Source organism: Amblyomma americanum, chromosome 1, assembly GCF_052857255.1.
Source record: "Amblyomma americanum isolate KBUSLIRL-KWMA chromosome 1, ASM5285725v1, whole genome shotgun sequence".
Taxonomy (NCBI): Eukaryota; Metazoa; Arthropoda; class Arachnida; order Ixodida; family Ixodidae; genus Amblyomma; species Amblyomma americanum.
In genome coordinates, this window is record NC_135497.1 from 505299729 (window position 1) to 505318460 (window position 18732).

The 18732-nt window shown below is 48.3% G+C and overlaps 1 protein-coding gene across 2 annotated transcripts in view; it reads left to right on the forward strand.

Annotated features, from left to right (window-relative positions):
- The window catches only part of LOC144116146 (endoplasmic reticulum transmembrane helix translocase), a 191704-nt gene extending 174571 nt beyond the window's left edge, over window positions 1-17133 (forward strand). For both annotated transcript variants that reach the window (XM_077650849.1, XM_077650850.1), the window contains exon 25: window positions 16861-17133. In XM_077650849.1, coding sequence (XP_077506975.1) covers window positions 16861-16968 — 108 coding nt within the window. In that variant the 3' untranslated portion in view covers window positions 16969-17133. The remainder of the gene's footprint in view (window positions 1-16860) is intronic.
- The last annotated feature ends 1599 nt before the right edge of the window (window positions 17134-18732 follow it).

Consider the following 18732-nt stretch of genomic DNA (forward strand, 5'->3'; position numbering starts at 1 on the left):
GCAATACCAGGAGCGTATTTATGGACACGACGAAGAAGAACACCCACGGTGTCGATTTCCGCATGACAGAAGTGCAGGTACGGTAGAGAGTATGTACCGTATTTACTCGCATAATGCTCGCACCCCCCACATTGGCTATCAAAAATTGGAAAAATTTTTTTTCCCCGCATAATCATCGCACCCCCAAAATTACTGCCGCGAACCGTCTGCTTGTCGTAGCGACCGCCATCTATTGACTGCGGCCACAACTAACTGCCATGGTAGGGCGTGCGTGCTACTAGGCGGCGGTACTGTGCTATCATCCGCTACCACCGCCGCTACCGCTCATCCACTCACCACCACTACGCCATTTTGCGAAGGTGTCTCCAGCTCTCCGGTGTCTCGTAGGCCTCGTTTGCCTTGTTTGCGTGTTGCACCGTGCTCTTTGTGCCGCTTCGCCATGGGACGCTACGAAAGCTACACAGCTGCTTTTAAGCTAAAAGCTATTGAGTATGCGTTGGAACATGGCAACCGCTCCGCCAGCAGACACTTCGGCGTTGAGTTTTGCGTCCGGTATTGGAGACAGCAGCCAACACCCTCTCAATGCTAAGGCCTCTCCACCGGCCGCGTGACGTCACGCCAAGGGACCGTGCAGGCCCCGCGCTCCGCGATTTCAGCGCGCCGCGCCCGTCTGCACTATTCGGGTACTGCCGTACGTAGCTGCCTTATAAGTGATTCCTTCATTTTCATTTTTGTCATTGCTGCAGAAAAGAAATTCGCTAGTTTGTGCGCGCCTTAGGCTATCATTTTATCTGCTTTATATATTTTTTTTATTGCAGAACACCTTATTGTCAAGAAAGTTCGAGCTGCTAATACAGTTTTTTATAATAAACAATTTAGCATACGGCCGCCAATTTCGCATTATTGGTCATTATAATAAAAAATTGATTAGTTAATTTCAATTAATCATCTAATTATTAGGTTCTATCACGTACATGATGTCTGCCGTGCGGTAAAATCCATCCGCACAGACCGCACATGCGTATATCTAGTTGTTAAAGTAGAAGTTCGTGAACATTGAAAAAAAAAACACCGTCTACTGCGCATTGTGTTAGTTTTATTCTGTATTGTGTTTTGCTTAAAGCTTTCACACACAGCAATAATGACACTCACAATAATGCTGCGCTGTTGAGTATTTGTACAGCTAATCTGACCCTTACAATAAAAAACGACGAGACACCAGCAATGAAGTGTGCGCAAAGCATTTTTATTGCTTGGGAATAAAACTTACTTCTTCTTAAGCGTTGCTGCTTTCCGGGCTGCGGCCTTCTGCTGCGCATTGTCTTGTATGGCATCATTTCTTAGTTTGCAAAAGTTGTTTAGAACAACGTTGGTTGCAACGCGTACTACCAAGCGCAGGAGAGTTTGTGCAGTGTGGCCATTTTCACATGTCTCAATGTCGTGTTCGTCCAGGAGGGAAATCGTCTGTGAAATCACGACACCACGTTGATTTCTACAGGAGAGAAAATCTTCCGCGGTTGCTCCAAAAGACAACTTCTCTGCAACTAGTTTAGTCATCAGTACCATGTGAACTGTGCATGGCTGGGGAAACTTCAGCCCTCCTCTCGACAGGTTAGCTATCATGGCAGTATTTTCCGCTTCGATCTCTCGATTTTCAATCACCAATGTGCTGAAGCAAGCAGAACATGAAAGCTTCTTTAAAGCAGCATGAGCAGCGTATCCTGCAATGTAGACAATAGCATCCATGTCAGAGTGGGCGTGTGTAATATCGTCGTCGCTGACAGCCACAGAAAAGTTGCATGGGACAAGATCCTCACTTACGTCTTCAAACTCTGTTTCCTCGCGTGGAAATGTCAAAAGTTTTTGAAGACGAAGCTTCTTCTCACATTCGTAGAGCTGACGCACGGAAATGTGGTACTGTGATCCTGCCAGCTGGCGGTAACGGCCGAACCGGTCTTCTAGCGCATCCGTCTGAAATTTGCCCAGCAGTACGTACTTGAAGTGAAGTTCTTCTAAGCAGTAGCGCGAGAGTTCTACCAGAGAATAGCATGTCAGTCGCAAAGCACTGTGAGTCTCTTTCGTCAGCGAGCCACTGGTGATGTTTATTCTTGCCCAAGCGTCCAACCAGTCCACAACGCCGCTCAGGAAAGCTAACTGTGTGTCATCAACAGACCTTACAGGGTCTTGCATGCTGTCCCTTAGCCTCTGGCCTTTGCAAGGGGTCTTAACATTGACTATTTGCCACCATGTGAGGATAACGTCAATGAAAAGAGCAGTCGACTCAGCTTGAGGAATCTTGAACGCGGAACCATGTGTCCTGAGGGCATTTGAAACAAACTGATTAATGACGTCGAGAGCGAGCTTTACATTTTGCCGCTCCATTGAGGTTGGATTCACGGCTTTTGCGTTCAGTCTGTAAGCAGCCTTCACAAGCGACGTCTTCTCTGAAGAATAAAGCTGCCGCACAGCTGCGAAAGAAGCAGCTTTCATACGAGGAGGCCCTTCGGGCATTGCTCCACTCAAGTCCATTTCAGGGAAATAGAGGCATGTTCCAGGGTTTTTCTGGTTAATCCAATTGTTCCTAATGCACTTCAAGAGATGCACAGGATCGACCACGTAGAAAAGAGGGCGAGCGTTATCGGCTGGATGGGGATAGACAATGCTCACCTGAGGACTTGTAGCAAATAACGACATCATCTTGCGGTTCAGAGCATTGTTGTCCGTTATCACAGCGATAATTTTGAGCCCCATTTTCTCAACATTAATGATTATGTTCTTAGCATGCTCGTGCAAAATTTCTGCGCTCAGTTTGCTCACAGGTAATATGTGAATGACGTCCTTGTTTGCAGAAAGGAGTGATTGTACCATGAACACATGGGCTGTTGTTGCTGGTTCCGTTGAATGAACCGACGATCCTACTATTGTGCCCCCTTTGTAGTCGAAGTATGGTTTTATGTGGATCTCATCGATCATCAGGGTCACTGTCTTCTCGTGGTCTTTCATTGATTTGACTCGTTCTCGGATGTAGGAGAGACAGTGCGGTTGATTTTGCTCCACAAGAGGGTCAGCTTTGTAATTTGAGCAAACACGGCGCAGTGTGGAAGGATGGGGCAGAATGATTCTTGATGCAGCTCTTGTGAAGTGATATGCGTGAGGAGAAATTGAATTCAAAATACTGGCGAATACCAGCAGCTCTGCGCTATACACATGCTGTTTCGCGAGGAGAAGCTCTATCTGCTCAACCAGAAATTTCAGCAAAGAAGACTGTTCTTTCGTCGTATCACTGTCCTCAATGAGGTCTGCAAGCAGTGAACCGACAAACTGCAATACTTTAGTATGTTTCGACTCTTTCGTCACCTCAGGTATATTATGCAAGCCTATCTCGAGTTCTTCTAGAAGCAAGGACAGGCTGGAGGTGTCGCATACTTGAGCTGGCAGAATCCTGCCTGAAGGAAGCGACAGAAGCTTCACTCCATTCAAGAAAACAGAAAGTGACAGATCAGGCAGAACTACCAAGGCGCATTTCACATTAGGTGAAGGATCATTCTCGATGAGAAGGAACCTAACGCACTGCTCATCGACAGAAACGGTCCAGAATTTCGTGTTGCAGATTCCAGGCAACTTAGATTTGAACTCCTCGTAAGATGAAACTTTGTTTCTTTTCTGTTCAAGCTCATTAGACTGAAGTGACTTCCTCATAGCCTCCTGCAAAGCAGCGTTTTCCCTTCTTGCTTTTTTCGTCTCTGGCGATTCACTCCGTCCAGGCGTTGAGGACAAGTATTTTGGGCAGTTTGGAAAAACAGAAGGCGCAGCATCAATCTTCAACTGTAGCCTGTCACGCTTCACCTCTATTATTTTCCCTGTCAGTTCATCTTGGTGTGACAACGTCGTAATGAAGTCGCCTGCGTGGAAGTGCAGTTCACACACCTGCACGAGAAAATGAAGCAAGGCCATTCGCCATGACTCTCCATTGCCTAAAACACTAAGTAAAAAGAGTCTGAATAGTGAACAGCTTTTACATATTTACACAGCTTTTACACAAGCCTTATGCACATCCACAGAACTAAATGCTTCCTGGACAATTCATACATAAGTGTAAGAAGTGATATCATTGCCTACAAAGACAGCATGCCTTTCCGGGAGCGACAGCTCACAACTAAGATAATTACCAGCGCCTATTAAGCAATATTTCAGAGTCTTACCCTCGAATGCTCTGTAGGTGTGAAATCCTTCCGTGGAATGGCTCGCAACCAGGCTTTTCTTCGTACTTCGTCTCTTGGGAAGCAATAAACATGTACTTTGGGACCATTCTGGTAGTTCCCCGCGGCACCCGGGAACACAGCACCGGCCCATGTTTCACGAAGTTGCACTCGCTACACGGCAGGCAATCAGTTTCCCATTCGTGCGCTAGCACAGGTACGCACGCCACACAAGAAACGGCCACACGAAACAGACACAGCCGTGCGAGGAGCGAACGGAAATGCACCCAACGCCAGGCTGAAAGACTCAAGCAGCAGCTAGACGCTCACTGCAAGACTGCGTTCGTGTCTGTGCTTGCCCGGGCAAGCGCGAGCACATCGAGGGAGACAACCGAGCGGAGCGGAGCCGCGCTTGGTGAGCAGCCTGACCGGACACTTGGCGTGACGTAGCGCGTGTGGAAAGGAGGGCCTGGAGAGGCCTGAAGAAAGTATTTAGAGGGTGTTGCAGCAGCACGACGAACTCAAGACGACTGGTAAGACGCGACGGGCCTTCCGTGGACCGAAGACTGGGAAATTTCCTGCCGTCGAATCCTCTTTACTGGAATATATCAAGGCTCGACGAGCGGATGGGTGTGCTGTGTCGATTGATTTGATACGGAACCAGGCGCTCGTAATCGAAAGAAAGGAGGGCATCCCGGTGCAAGACTTCCGCGCTAGTAACGGGTGGGCCATACGACTTATGCGGCGCAATGGACTCTCGCTCAGGAGGCGAACGACGCTTTGTCAGCGCCTGCCCGCAGCCTATGAAGAGAAAATAGTGGACTTCCATCGATTCGTTATCAGGATCCGGCTGGAGAAAAACTTCTTGCTCTCCCAGATAGGGAACGCGGACCAAACTGCGCTGAATTTCGATATGCCCAGCAGCAGGACAGTCGACCAGACAGGCGCTCGGACTGTGCACGTCAGGACTACAGGTGCCGAAAAACAGAGGTGCACGGTCATGCTAGGCGTGACGGCGGACGGGCGGAAGCTCCCACCGTACGTCATTTTCAAGCGGAAGACCCTCCCAAAAGGAAAGCTCCCCCCTGGTATACACGTGCGCGTCCAAGAAAAGGGGTGGATGACCGCGGACCTTATGGCGGACTGGGTGAAGACTGTGTGGGAGCGGCGACCGGGAGCGCTTCTTTTTCCGTCGCTTCTCGTGCTTGATAGCTTTCGGGGCCATCTTCAAGAGTCGGTTCGGGCGAAGTTCAAGGAACTGCGCACGGACCTGGCTGTTATACCCGGCGGCCTCACATCAATGCTACAGCCTCTTGACGTATCTTTGAACAAGCCATTTAAAGATAACGTCCGGAGGCTGTATGCAGAATGGGTGGCCGAAGGTGAACATGCTCTGACGCCGGGCGGCAAGATCAAAAGACCGTCCGTGGAGCTGCTGTGCAGCTGGGTATCAGAGGCATGGGGGATGATTGATGTATACATGGTGGCCAGAAGCTTCAAGAAAACAGGAATTTCGAACGCCCTGGATGCGACCGAGGACCACCTGGTGTGGGACGATGAAGAAGCATCGGAAGATGAAGAAACCATCGATTCCAGTGTCGACACGGACTCTGATGAAGAGTATAATTTCCTGCAGGACGTACGCAACGCGAGTAGTGACGGGGAGGTTGCGCGCGGCAAATAAAGTGCATTAGTAGCTTGAGCTTACGTTCACCCTGTACTTTCATAACGAAGGTAAGTTACGCTTGAAAGTAATGTTTTCGTTATATTTACAATTGCGGACCTGACAATCCTGATCTTGCACCCATTCATCTTTGCATTTAACACTCCGAAACATTTGCTTGAAAATTTTCCCCGCATAATTATCGCACCCCCAAAAAGCGTTGATTTTCAGGGAAAAAAAGTGCGAGGATTACGCGAGTAAATACGGTAAGTCTGCTAAGGACGAAGGCCTGGACAAGATGGAGTTTTGATTCTTGCAGATCTCCGTGCTTGCTAGATACGCGTCCATGAGGTGGAGGGTGTGATTGACAGCCATACAACGTGTTTGGAGAATATAAGTGTTCTTTCGGTTGGCCTGATTGAAAGAGCCAAGCACTCAAATTTGAGGGACCTGTTGACTGGCGTGATCATTAATGTGAATACTGATAAAGGTATTGTAGATAAGCAGGGTGTTAGGGGAGGAGCAGGAGTTCAGATATGGTAGGGGCACAGTGTAGGTTCATGGCGTCAGCATGTTCTACGACCATGTTTGTAGCTGTTTGGAGGGTATCTCTGTTATGGTCATCAGAGCCTCTGGAAAACCTGAGAGTGGTGTCATTAGCATAGAGGGAGAAATTGAGGGAGGGGATGGAATCGAGGGAAGCACGAGGGAGAAAGGACGCAGCCTTGGGGAGTGCAGAAACTCCCCAGGGTGCAGGATGGGAAGTGCTAAGAACCAAAGATGAGAATACAGTTCAAAGATGAGGGTACAACATTTTGGTGCAAATACTACCCAAAATATAACTGCAGAGAGCGAGTTCTGCAGCAACTCGCTGCACTCCTGCAAATGGTGGCACCTCTAATGGCTGGTGCTGACCCTATATCAAACGCTGGCGGGAGTTTCGCGACCAGAATAGCATTGACTGACTCTGGTACAACTCAAAAATCGTAGCATTGCTGACTTTATTCTTTATCTGCAGTGGAGTTCATTGTTCAAGCAGTCATGTTGACCCATCTTGTTGATGTTGAAGAATTTTCTGTCCAACGTTTTTAGATCTCTTTCAGTTTGCAAGCTCCCACCGAGCCGCGCACGAGAAAGCGGCTCCCTTCCGTTTCCACTCACCATGCGGCGCTGCTGTCACTGTCGGCCCGGAGAGCTCGCGCTCGGCAGCGGTTGCGGCAGCCTTCTCCGCCGGATATCATCCGCTATAACGTCGCGAACGAACGCGCAGAATTCAAATTTGTTGGCCGTCTTTTAATTGTCACGTAGAAACTTCAGTCTCATGGTTAAAGAACTGTTTGGCCTGAGCAGTAAGGGTGAGATTAAGAGCAGGCTGAAGCAAGATCGCGAAAAACTGCGATCGTTTACTTGCTTCGCGCTTTATCTATCGCATCGTATTTACGATGTTTATCCTGGATAGTTTAGTGCCTGTTGGCGTAACGCTATCAATAGTTCTTGTGAATAGTTCACGAACCATAATGGAAGATTTAAAATATCCATGTTCCGTTCTGTTTTTAGAACAGTCACGAAATTCCGCGCTCTGTTACCGACGTAAGGAGCACAGCACAGAGAGCAGGGTTTTTAACGTTCACTTAGAGCATTTATTTAAATGCACACAAACACTGAATGCAGACACACCTGTTACGAAACACGGAAGGAATGCCTACAGAAGACGAGCTTTTTTATTTGCAATGGTGACTTTTTCTCTGCTTTCCAGCCGGCGATTCACAACTCTCGCGTAGAAGTGCATGCGTGTAACTATGACAAAATTCAGCACCTGGCATGTAAAAGAGGCCATATGCTCTGCGCATCCAAGCCGCGCAAGGTTTCTCAATTCCAACTCGTCTAACACCTCCCAAAACATATCTGCGAAAAGTGGGCCTTCTTTCAATGAAGTTGAAACTGCTCTGTTTACAATATTTGTAAACTCTAACATCATTTTTGTAGGATGCTTTAGGCAGCCTTGCTCGAAGCTCCTGTACACGGTGAGGTACGACTCACTGCCAACAACTGGCACTGGGGAGCTGATATCCTCTATGCAGGAAGGGCATGTTGTACTCTTGCTGAATTTATGCACCACATAGCCCGAAAAGTAGTATGATATGCTTTCATCTACTTCTCCCTTGGAGTAAATGTGGTCACTGCCACTGTGCTGGGGCAAGTCATTAGGTTCAGAGGTTAACTCAAGAATTCTGGATTCAATCAGGTCATGCAGGTGTGCTTGCTTACAGCGGTGTGATTCTCTAGATTTCTTCAGTGTGTCTTGAATACCTACAAGCACAGCACTCGGTGCACCCTCCACACTTCCACGCAGACCGGTCTTTATAGGTGTGTACAGAGTAAGCAGTCGGAATATTTGTGTGAAATTCACGACTGTCGGATGTGACTCGTCGCCTCCAAATGAGCGCACCAATCCGCTACTTTGACAAGGCTGCGGCAGCGGCGGCGACGATAGCGAGGGGCAAACAGTGTGGCGAGCGCCACCGCGCGGCAGGAAAGAGAAAGGCGACACTCCGCGCGCCGGAGCTTTCAAACTGAAAGAGATCTAAAAACGTTGTTTCTGTCCATGTCAGTTGAGGGGGCTGCAGTGACCTCTTGTATGCACTCATTGTCCTGAACTGTCCCTGGTAACAGGACTACTCAAGCTGCCTTTTTTTTTAATGCTCTTCCTAAAGCTGTGCCAACTCAAAAACATGGATTTGTGGTTGCCAGAATGCTGTAGTCCATTTCTGTCAGCTGGTTAGGGAGCATGGATAATTTAAAGGACTTTAGACACCTAATTGTTTGGTTGTGTTTTTTTCTTTGTAATGATGCTTAAGGTATTAGTGTACATGGACTACCATGTGATATCCGCCTAGGACTGCTAAAGCATTTGTAATCGAATTTTTCTCTCATGCTGTTTCGGTTTTGGTTTCAACAGCTGAACGATGGCTGTAACTTCAAAGTTGTGTATAGGTCACATGAGGCGTGAGAAATTGTGGTATAATCACTGCTTTATTGTTTTAATACACTCGAACTCTAAAGCCAGCCTGCCTCAAGAGCTGCAGTGGCAACAAATGAAGGAGCAGCATTTATATTGCAGTTTTTTCTGTCGAAACCGAAACAGCATTAGAGAAATATTTGACTATAAATTACCACATATACTTACGTAATGGACTAAATATTTTTCCAGAAAAGTTGACATCAATTTAGGGGGAGGGTTCGTTACGTGGGAAAAAAGTTTTTCGAAGGGCCGAAATTTTTTTTAAGACTGACGGACGGGACTGCTTGCCCGGTCCATCCATCATCAATGAAAGCATGCGGTCAGACGTGCTCGTGTCTCCGGTGTTTAGTATCGTTCACTTCGAAAGGCGTTTGCTGTATCACAGTGCGATGCGATGATTTTGTGAAAGCCGGCGGCACCGGCAAATCATCACGGTAAGATAAAGCGGACATGCTGAACACCGGCCCTCAAGGTCGGGTGTGCGTTATTTACGCGAGGCTGAAAAAAAACATGCAGGAAGGTGAGGGATTAGGCATTTTCGCTCCTGATCTCGAGCTCGCCAAATCACTTGGGGGTCTGAAGGCCCTGCTTCCTTCATAGCATTTCAGCGTAGGTGATGTTTTGTAGCATTCTGGTTTAAACTGCTACGTAGCATTTCAGTGTAGAGGATGTTTAAGCTCCTCCCTCCGTTGCTCAAGTGCTCTTCGGCTTTCTAAGCATATAGTAGCGCAGCTGGGCACCCAGAGTGCGCCGACTAAGCGGCGCTTCTGTTAAGGGCGCACAATGTTTTGGCAGGGAGTTCGCCAAGCCCCCTCTTGCCTTCCACAGGAGCTCTCCTCAAAAGATAAACAAACATGCCGTGATGTTACTGGTGCGCAGCATCTTGGCTGAATTGGCTCGCTGCCAAGGTGGCTGAATTGGCTCGCTGCCAAGGTCTGCCCTGCGGCCGGCTCGAAAACTGAGGAACGCCATACCAAAAGCTCAAGGTTTAAAAAAAAAAAGTAAATTTTCACCGACAGAAGTGGGGGGTGGTTTCATTATGTGAGTGGGTTCATTACAGGAGTATATTTAGCAGTCGTAGACAAATACCGCTTGGTGATCCATGTATGGTAATGCCTTACACATCACTGCAAAGAAGAAAACGTGCCATGAAAATTAGGTGTCTGTACACATTTAAAAGACCATGCATTACAAAATCACCATACTGTCATTTGCCTTCTCGGGGATTTTGTAGACGTCCTAAAAAGTGCGGAAAGCATTTTGCAAGGAAAGGTGTTACATGTATTTTAACAGTGTTGTTTGCTAATTGTGACCAGTGCAAAAAGTACAACACAGTACTCTACATTTGTCTTAATGTTACAAAAATGCAGTAGAACCCCGCTGTCACATTTTTCACAGGACCGCAAAAGAAAACGTACCAGCTTGGAAACGTACCGTATTTACTCTAATCAAGGCCGATCCTGATTCTAAGCCGACCACCTAAAGTCCGAAGCCAACAAAAAATATATACAGTATAATCTCGTTACAACAGATCCAGTTACAACGGATATTCGGATAGGATATAACATAGTGATTTGCGATGTTTGGTCGATTTTCCTCTCTCTTCCATTGACTGAACTTCGCTTACTGCGGATTCGGCTACAACGGACATTCGGATAGAGCGGACCAGATTTTGGAGATAATTTGGATTCGCACTTCATTACAGCGAACTTTTTGGCAGTAAATGCAGCCTATATTCAAACGTTCCTCGGATCGCGGCGACTGACGGCACCAGCAATGATGGCGGGTACCATTTTGCTATCGCCGTCTACAACTGCTGCATACCAACAAACTCCGAACGTAAATCTATCGATGCCCAGCTCGTAGCCACGGCTCGCTGAAAAAAAAAGTAGAGAACGACTTTAAACCTAAATCGACAACCCCTGCTCGGCTTTCAGCCAGACTGGTTAAGAAAAGATTGTCTGCTGCATGCACTTTGGTACGTTTTTCGCGATCCAGTGCTCACTCACCTTTCTTTTATGGACCTCTGGAGCAGTACAGTACACTTTTTTCAGAGCACTTTTTTGACGTACAGAGGCGATGAAAAGAAATTCAGGCTGTGCGGCATTATGCGCTCCGCTGCTCGAATTTTCATTTGTTGCATTTGGGACCGGGTGGTAATGAAAGGATGCTAAAATCATCCATGATGCAATTGATGCAGTGATAGACGACGACGTAGGTGTACAAGAGCGATGGAAGGAAATTTGAGCAGTGGAGCGCGTACTAGGCGCCACACTGTTCAAGATATTTTATCACATTTATATCTGCTGGTCAGTGGCGGGTTGCCATCGCGGCATGTGCACATATGATACGGCCTCAGAAGACCAACTCCTGGAAGGAGATTGAAGGCGATTAAACCGCGTATCTGTCACACTCGCATGCTTCGACTTCCGAAATAACGACTCGGTAGACAGTAAACCGAACAGAGAGACAAGCAAACTGCTATAGACAGCACCGCGCGGCTGGATTCCAGCACGCTCTGCTGGATTCCGCTGGATTCCGGATGCATGCTCCGGAAGTTACTAACCTTCAAAAGCAGAAAGGTGACATGAGGTTAGAAGTGTAGGAAGACGTATTTAAAGTAAATGGCGAGTTTTAATAACAAAAAATTACAACACAGAACAAAAATAAAGGGAAAAAAAGCCGAGCATGGTGGCAGCGTCCATCGCCCCGTTTCAAGGGGGCGCTCCTACCTTCCATCCATCCATCCATGAAGGAAAAAAAAAAACTGTGGAGGGAGCGCGACGCCAAGCGGCCAGCCTTCGCAAGCCAAGTGCTCGTGAAGCCGCTCCCTCCCCCGTTTTCCGTTCTCCCAGTCAGTCCCTAGTGTTTTGGTGCTGGTGTGTTTTAGTGCGCGCGTCTGCACGGCCCGTAGCGTCTACAGCACGGAGGTTGAACTACAGTCAGTCTGCCGCGCTAGTCTGAGTTCACGTACGCAAATGTGATAAGTATACGCAGCATACGCGCCTACCGCTTCAAACCCTTTTAGTTGAACGTACGCGACAGACACCGCGCGCTTTTCCTAGTGCCATCTACTGAGAAATGCAGACACTGCTGTAGCCACCCTAAGACAACACGAGTCAAAGCTAAGCCAGTCAAATTGCGTCGGAGCGCTGCTTCGTTAGGCTGAACAGCTGCGAAATCGCCTTTATATCTGGAAAGCAAAAGCTATTTGTCGCTTGAAACTTTATGCGAGGGTAAGAATGGGCAAATCGAGGGCGAATACAACAGTTTAGAACACGAGCGGCATTCAGGGCGCTGCCATGTTTTATGCGTTTTTTACTTTTTATGTCTAGGCTTCAACGCTCTCGCTGGATGCTCCCTCCTCACATTTTTTTTTCTCCATGCATCCATCCATGGTATTCACGCAGCTGCTTTTTTCTCTTGTTAGCCTGACCTGCCGCATGCACGCAGCAACTTTTTTCACTGTTTAACCTGACCTGCCCGCGTGCGTGGTAACTAACGTGTTTGGACGGGATGGATGCGGATGGTTCAGTGAGTGCAGTGCAAATATCCCTGAAAGAAAAGCTCCAAATTACTGAGCAAGTTGAAAAGGGGAAGAAGCAGTCGGACGTCGCAGAGGCGTTTGATCTGTCGAAACAGACCGTCTACACTATCGTGAAAAACAAGGATGCGATTCTGACAAAGCAGGTGACCGGCGACCTGCAACCGAAGAGGTTCCGATTCCGCGAGGCTTTGTATCCGGACGTCGAAGAGTCACTGCTGGTATGGCTTCGTGACGCCCGTTCTCGAAACATACCCGTGAATGGTTTTCTGGTGCGGAAACGGGCCGAACAACTTGCCGTCGTTTTAGACCACGACGACTTCAAATGCAGTGAAGGGTGGCTAAACCGATTCAAATCGTGGCACGGAATCACCTTTAAGTGCATTTCTGGAGAGTCGGACAGCGTTGACGACAGTGTGGTGGCGGGCTGGAAAGACCATTCGCTGCCGGGTCTGCTTGCAGGCTACGCTCCGCGAGATATTTTCAGTGCTGACGAAAGCAGACTTTTTTACAAACTGAGACCGGGAAAGACGCTCGCTTTCTCTGTAGATGCATGTCACGGGGGGAAGCAGTCTAAAGAACGTGTGAGCATTCTTCTTTGCTGCAATATGGATGGGGGCGAGAAAGTAAAGCTCCTTGTCATAGGGAAGTCTAAAAGGCCCTTGTGCTTGTGCAAAGTGCACATTCTTGTAGACTGGGAGTCAAACAAAAGTGCCTGGATGGCAAAGGACATCTTCAACAATTGGCTGCTGAACTTTGACAGCAAGATGAGGAAAGAGAAGAGGAATGTGCTACTGTTCCTTGACAACTGCTCGAGCCATATGCAAGTACCAGAGCTGCAGGCCACCAAAGTGTTATATTTTCCTCCTGGCACAACTTCAAAAGCACAGCCAATAGACCAGGGTGTTGTTTGCTCTCTGAAGGCACTCGCCTTGCAGAGCGCCTGCTCTATGACATGCAACAGAAGAGGTAGTCTGTGATAGACTTGAAATTTGCTGTACAGATAATCTCAGGTGGGAGCAACTCGATGCAAATATCATTAAGAATTGTTTCCATAAAGCTGGATTTATTTTGGACAACAATGAGCCACCAGCACCTCTGGCAGAGGATCCAGACCAGCCAGATCCAGCACTATGGGCAGCTATGCAAGAAGCATTCGGCACACAAGATTTTGCAGAGTATGCGGGCGTGGATGCTGAATTGGTCAGCACGGAACAGCTGACGGACGACGAGATTGTTGCCCAAGTCAGGAAAGTGCCTGCCACTGACCAAGACCAGGATGACGAAGAGGATGAAGGTGTCACTGTCCCTCGAAAGGTTACCACCTCCGAAGCATTCCAGCATATCCAAGGCCTGAATTCATACTTCGAGCAAAATGCTGCACCTGAAGAAGTCAATCGCCTTGTGCTAATGGAGGCACAAATTGTGTCAAAAGCTGTTACTTATTCGGTTCAGCCAAAGTTGACGAGCTTCTTTAAAAAGTGCTAACTGATCAATAAAACATATGTTGTCGGCAGGCATTGCATGTCGTGTATTCTGTTCATAACAGGCTCATGTGTTGTTATAGACCAAAGTCTGTTGTAACAGTATTTGGATTCTACAGACTTCTCTTACAACAGACCAAAACCCTGGGCACTATCGAGGTCTGTTATAATGAGATTATACTGTATATTACCTCGAATGTAGGCCGAACAAAAAAGCGAGGACAGCGTTCACAAAATGCAAACAGCATTTATTGAATCTGAATGTGCGGAGCTCATTCAACGGCGTCGTCGCTGTGTTCCTTGTCACTGTCACCTTCAAACAGTGCACTATCTTCGGTACCGTCAAGCGCATTAGATGTGTTGCACTTTTTAAAGGCGCGCACGATCAAAGTACCTGGGATGTCGTCCCACACTGCAGCTACCCAGCCCGCCAGCTGCGATAGCGATGCACGTTTGATGTGGCCCGTTGCCGTTAGCATGTGGTCTTCGTCAGTCAACCAGTCCGTGTAATATGTCCGCAAACGATCCTTGAAAGGTTTGTTGATGCAGACATCAGGTGGCTGCAACTGGCCTGTCATGCTGCCCAGTATGACAGCGAGGTCCATGTTCACTTGGGCGAGCGCAGCCTTCACGTTGTCGGTCAAGTGCCCACGGTAAGAGTCGATGACAAGGAGCGAGTTCTTTGTCAAAAGGGCTCCTGGACGACGTCGCCACACAATCTTAACCCACTCTTCCACCATCGCACCCGTCATCCACCCGTTCTCGTTTGCCTGCACAATGACATTTCTTGGGAAAGTTTCTCGAGCAGGCAGTGTCTTCCATTTAAATATCATATAAGGAGGGAGTTTATGTCCATCAGCTGTGCAGCACAGCATCACAGTTGCACGCTGCTTCTCGTAGCCTGCAGAGCGCACCTTCACCTCCTTGGCACCCTTTTCATTCACGGTGAATGCCACTGGCATATCAAAATACACAGCTGTCTGGTCGGCGTTGCCGATTTGCCCAAGGTTGTAGCCTGCCGCTTCTCTCTTTCGCAGCATGTAGCACTGAAAAGCTATCAGCTTTTCTTCGAAATCGCTTGGCAGTTTCTGGGTGATTGAAGTGCGATGTCGGAGGCTGAAGCCGAAGCGCTTCATGAATTTCTGAAGCCAGCCCTGGCTGGCTTTGAAATCTTTTGGTGTTAGGGCTCGCTCCCTCGAAAGTTCCCTAGCTTTCGCTTGGAGCACTTCTGTTGTCACTGGAAGGCCAGCTGCTCTCTGTGTCCGAACAAAGTCGGCCAAAACTGTCTCCACCTAGTGGTGCTGGCGTTTCTTTGGTCCGCTAAATGCCATCCTCGTTGCGGCGCACGCAAAAAGCTGCTGTCGTCCCCTCCAACGATGGACATTTTTCTCGTCGATGCCGAAGTCCCGCCCGGCTTGAAGGTTTGACGATACCTCTGCGGCTATCACAACTTTTCGCTTGAAAGCGGCACTTTAGTGGCATCTCCTGCTTGGTGCCATCGCGATAACACCACGCCGCACACCAATATGGCCAACACGACACAGGTCAAAATGGCAACCTCGCTTGTGTACGGTTGGCTACTGGCACAGCTAGTAACTGCTGCGATACTGTCTTTTCTAGATGGCGCTAGCTATGCACCATATTTAGCGGTTTCAATGAAAAACTGGCGCGTTTTTTCAAGTCCTTGAATCTAAGCCGACCCTAGAGTTTGGAATATGATTATTTGAAAAAAAAAACTATCGGCCTAGATTCGAATAAATACGGTAGTAGGCAGGAAGCGGGCATGAAATAAATGTACATATTTGTCTGCCGTGTTTTTTTTTTTTTTTCTAGTAAGGGCAGCATGCTTCTTTGGAATATGCAAGGCTTTGTGGCTCTGACGATCATTCATGTGCACAGGATGTCCTAGACGCCCTGCGATGGCTCTCCCTCTGCCCGAGCAGCTGTTGGTGGAAGGGAGGCTGCGCGAAACAGGCCAAGTTTGGGCACTCGTGCGCGCTTCTGCTCTGTTTTCACTGCAGCCATTTTAATTCTGTGCACGCTGCGTCTACTGGAACCTAGAATTGCGCTTCTAAGCCATAGGCAACAAGGCAAACGTTGATCCTCGGGGCCAACCCGTGCGTGTGCGTCTTGTACAGGGGTGGCCATGCTGCGTTTGCCGCGCCATAGTTTCGTTATTGCGGTGACGGTTGTTCGTGTTCGTGCCACACCGGTTATGGAACTGCACCAGCATCCACAACACTATTCAGGGCATCCATAAGTTCTCTGATGCAGTGGCTACAAGCTTTCCCCTGGCCTCGTCCTCAGCTTATTTGAGGTCACATGCTTGGGAAATTGGTCTTTGACTGCACCTTATGTAGAGAAAATACCATCGCACTCCTTGGCCTAACTTGCCCTTACGCCATAAAAATTCATTGCCACCATCAGCAACGGCCGGTGATACTAGTGCACAACTAAAAAAAGACAAACATACCACCAGGTGCATTAGGAAGTTTGATGACAGTGTCTTCGGTCTAGGTGGACATGCTTCTCACAGTGACAGTGTTGCTTATTTTGGCCTTGAGTTAGTCGAGAGGGAACGACTTGCATCTGTCGTTCACACTGAATCTGTGTGTGTGTAGTAAGGCGTAGCATTTCAGTGGAGTTGCTCCCAGCTTCTGAGCTTCTAGTGTGTGGGGAGAGAGGTTCTACGGGCCAATGGGGACGTATGTGTGGGTGTGTGTATGGCGTGTGTAAAGCATGGTCATGGTGTAGGGTGAGAGTGCAGTACATGTGTGATTGGTACGTGAATTGCAGCACGCGAAGGATACCAGCATGGTGAGATGTGCATGGTGGTGTGTCTTCCGGCTATGCAGTGAAATGTGTTGTAACAGCATTTATTGTAATCTGCGGAGCGGAGCCGTGGACATCCACTGACTGAAGTTGTACCTCCTTTTTGTTGTCCGCAGATGCAGCAAATCCTCCTGCAAGTGCTGGCACTTGACCTTATCTGCAGCTTCGTTGTTGACCGCGGCTGTCTCTTCCTTTTTGGCAAGGGGAAGCTGCGGAACTCTTGAGTGATGTGTGTGTGGTGCAGTGGCCTGGCAATTTCCGTCTGCAGTGATACACACTTTGTATATGTGTACCATCACTTCACAATGATTACGTGGGACACAGGAGTCTATTTAAAAGCGTGCATGGAGAAGTGAAGAAGAATGCATGCTTAGTTCTGTCTTTGAGAATATGTGGTTCTGTCTTCTTGCTTTGGTTTGAAATGTGTCTTTCATTCCTGCAGCTGCTTAATGGCTTTGCTCAGGAAACAGCGGTGCCTGTTTGTCTTTTGCTGTATAAAAAAAGACAGTCTGATGAGTATCTAACTGACTGTTCAAATGAGTTGAAATAACAGAGAATGCACACAGTTACACATGACCAAAGAACCTGTGTATCTGTGTACCTTTCTTGATGCCATCGTCTGCTTTCAGTACACGCAGGCCCCCCAAGGGTGGAGCCCAGAGCCTCATTTGTCATAGCAATCTGGGTGTTCAAGTCATGCTGGTCACCCAGGGCTGTGCTACACAGGGCGGCTAAGGGGGGTACTGAGGAATGTTTGGGGCATTGCCATGTGGAATGGTACAGTTAAAGCTCATTAATTCAAGAGACCAGAAAAAATGCTCGAATTAACTGAATTTCGAATTTTGAAATTTCCCTAAAAAAACTGACAAAAACCACTTTCATTGCGGTAAATTTTTTTTTGGTGAAAGACTGCATAACGGTCGTCTGCTTTTGAGATGGTCACAGGCGCAGTGCAACAGTGGTGATTTTTCACATTTCCATCAATGCTTTATTGTATTCACACTGCCAGAAGCGTCGATACAGAACAGCTTGAAAAAAAAAAAAAATGGCAGTGGCTTAGCTCGGCTATGCCAGGATATACGTAGCAAGAGGTAAGGTTCCGTCGCTGAGCTTGTTGTGGTCACCGTATGTTAAGCAATGAGAGACATTGGGCACCACCTCGGCGGCTATGCGCCGTCTAGTCGAGCCCATATATAACGGCCCCACTTAAGACGAACTTTCGCTTATAACGCACGAGACCTGCGCACCGTCAAAATATACATTGTTTCAATGGCACAAAATCACATGTATAACGAACGTCATTAAACCCTGCTGATGGGTTACAGGGAACGGATGGCGTAAACCCGGCGCCGCGATGCGAGACAACCTGCTGCTGACCCCTTTGTGCGCCATTGCGCGGTATGTTTTCCCTCTCCTCATTCTCTATCAAATTCGCGCGTGGCCTCCACGATCAGCGGCATTGCCGCCGATGCTGGTCGCGGAGGCCACGCTCCGTGAAGCAGGCCTTCCGTGGGAGCCAAGAGGTGGCTGCACTGAAACTCACGGACGCCCCTCATTGGTCTCTTCGCTGGCGCTGTGCATCTGTATCTTTAGCTTGATTGGCTTGATTGCCGTCTTTGTGCGTTGCACGTCTACCCGATTGTGCGCTTTTGTCACTTGTTGCGGTGCGGACATTTCGTTGGCTTCGTTCAAATCTCGGGGCCCTGGTTGTAATTCGGGAGGGCGGACGGGAACACCGTGCCCATTTCCATTGTATTCAGCAGTACAGATGATGAAAGCAGCCTGGGCGGAGGTGACGGCCACTGGCAAGCGTAACTGCTTCCGCAAGGCTGGCTTCGTTGACGCGGTGTCTGATGCCGAGCCTGATGCTTCGGAAGATGACCATCCCAGCGGCGATTTGTGGCAGCGTGTCGTCGGCTCTGACATAAAGGGTATGACATTGGTTGGAATGATTTTATTTCTGTCGATGATGACGCCGACACTGTGGA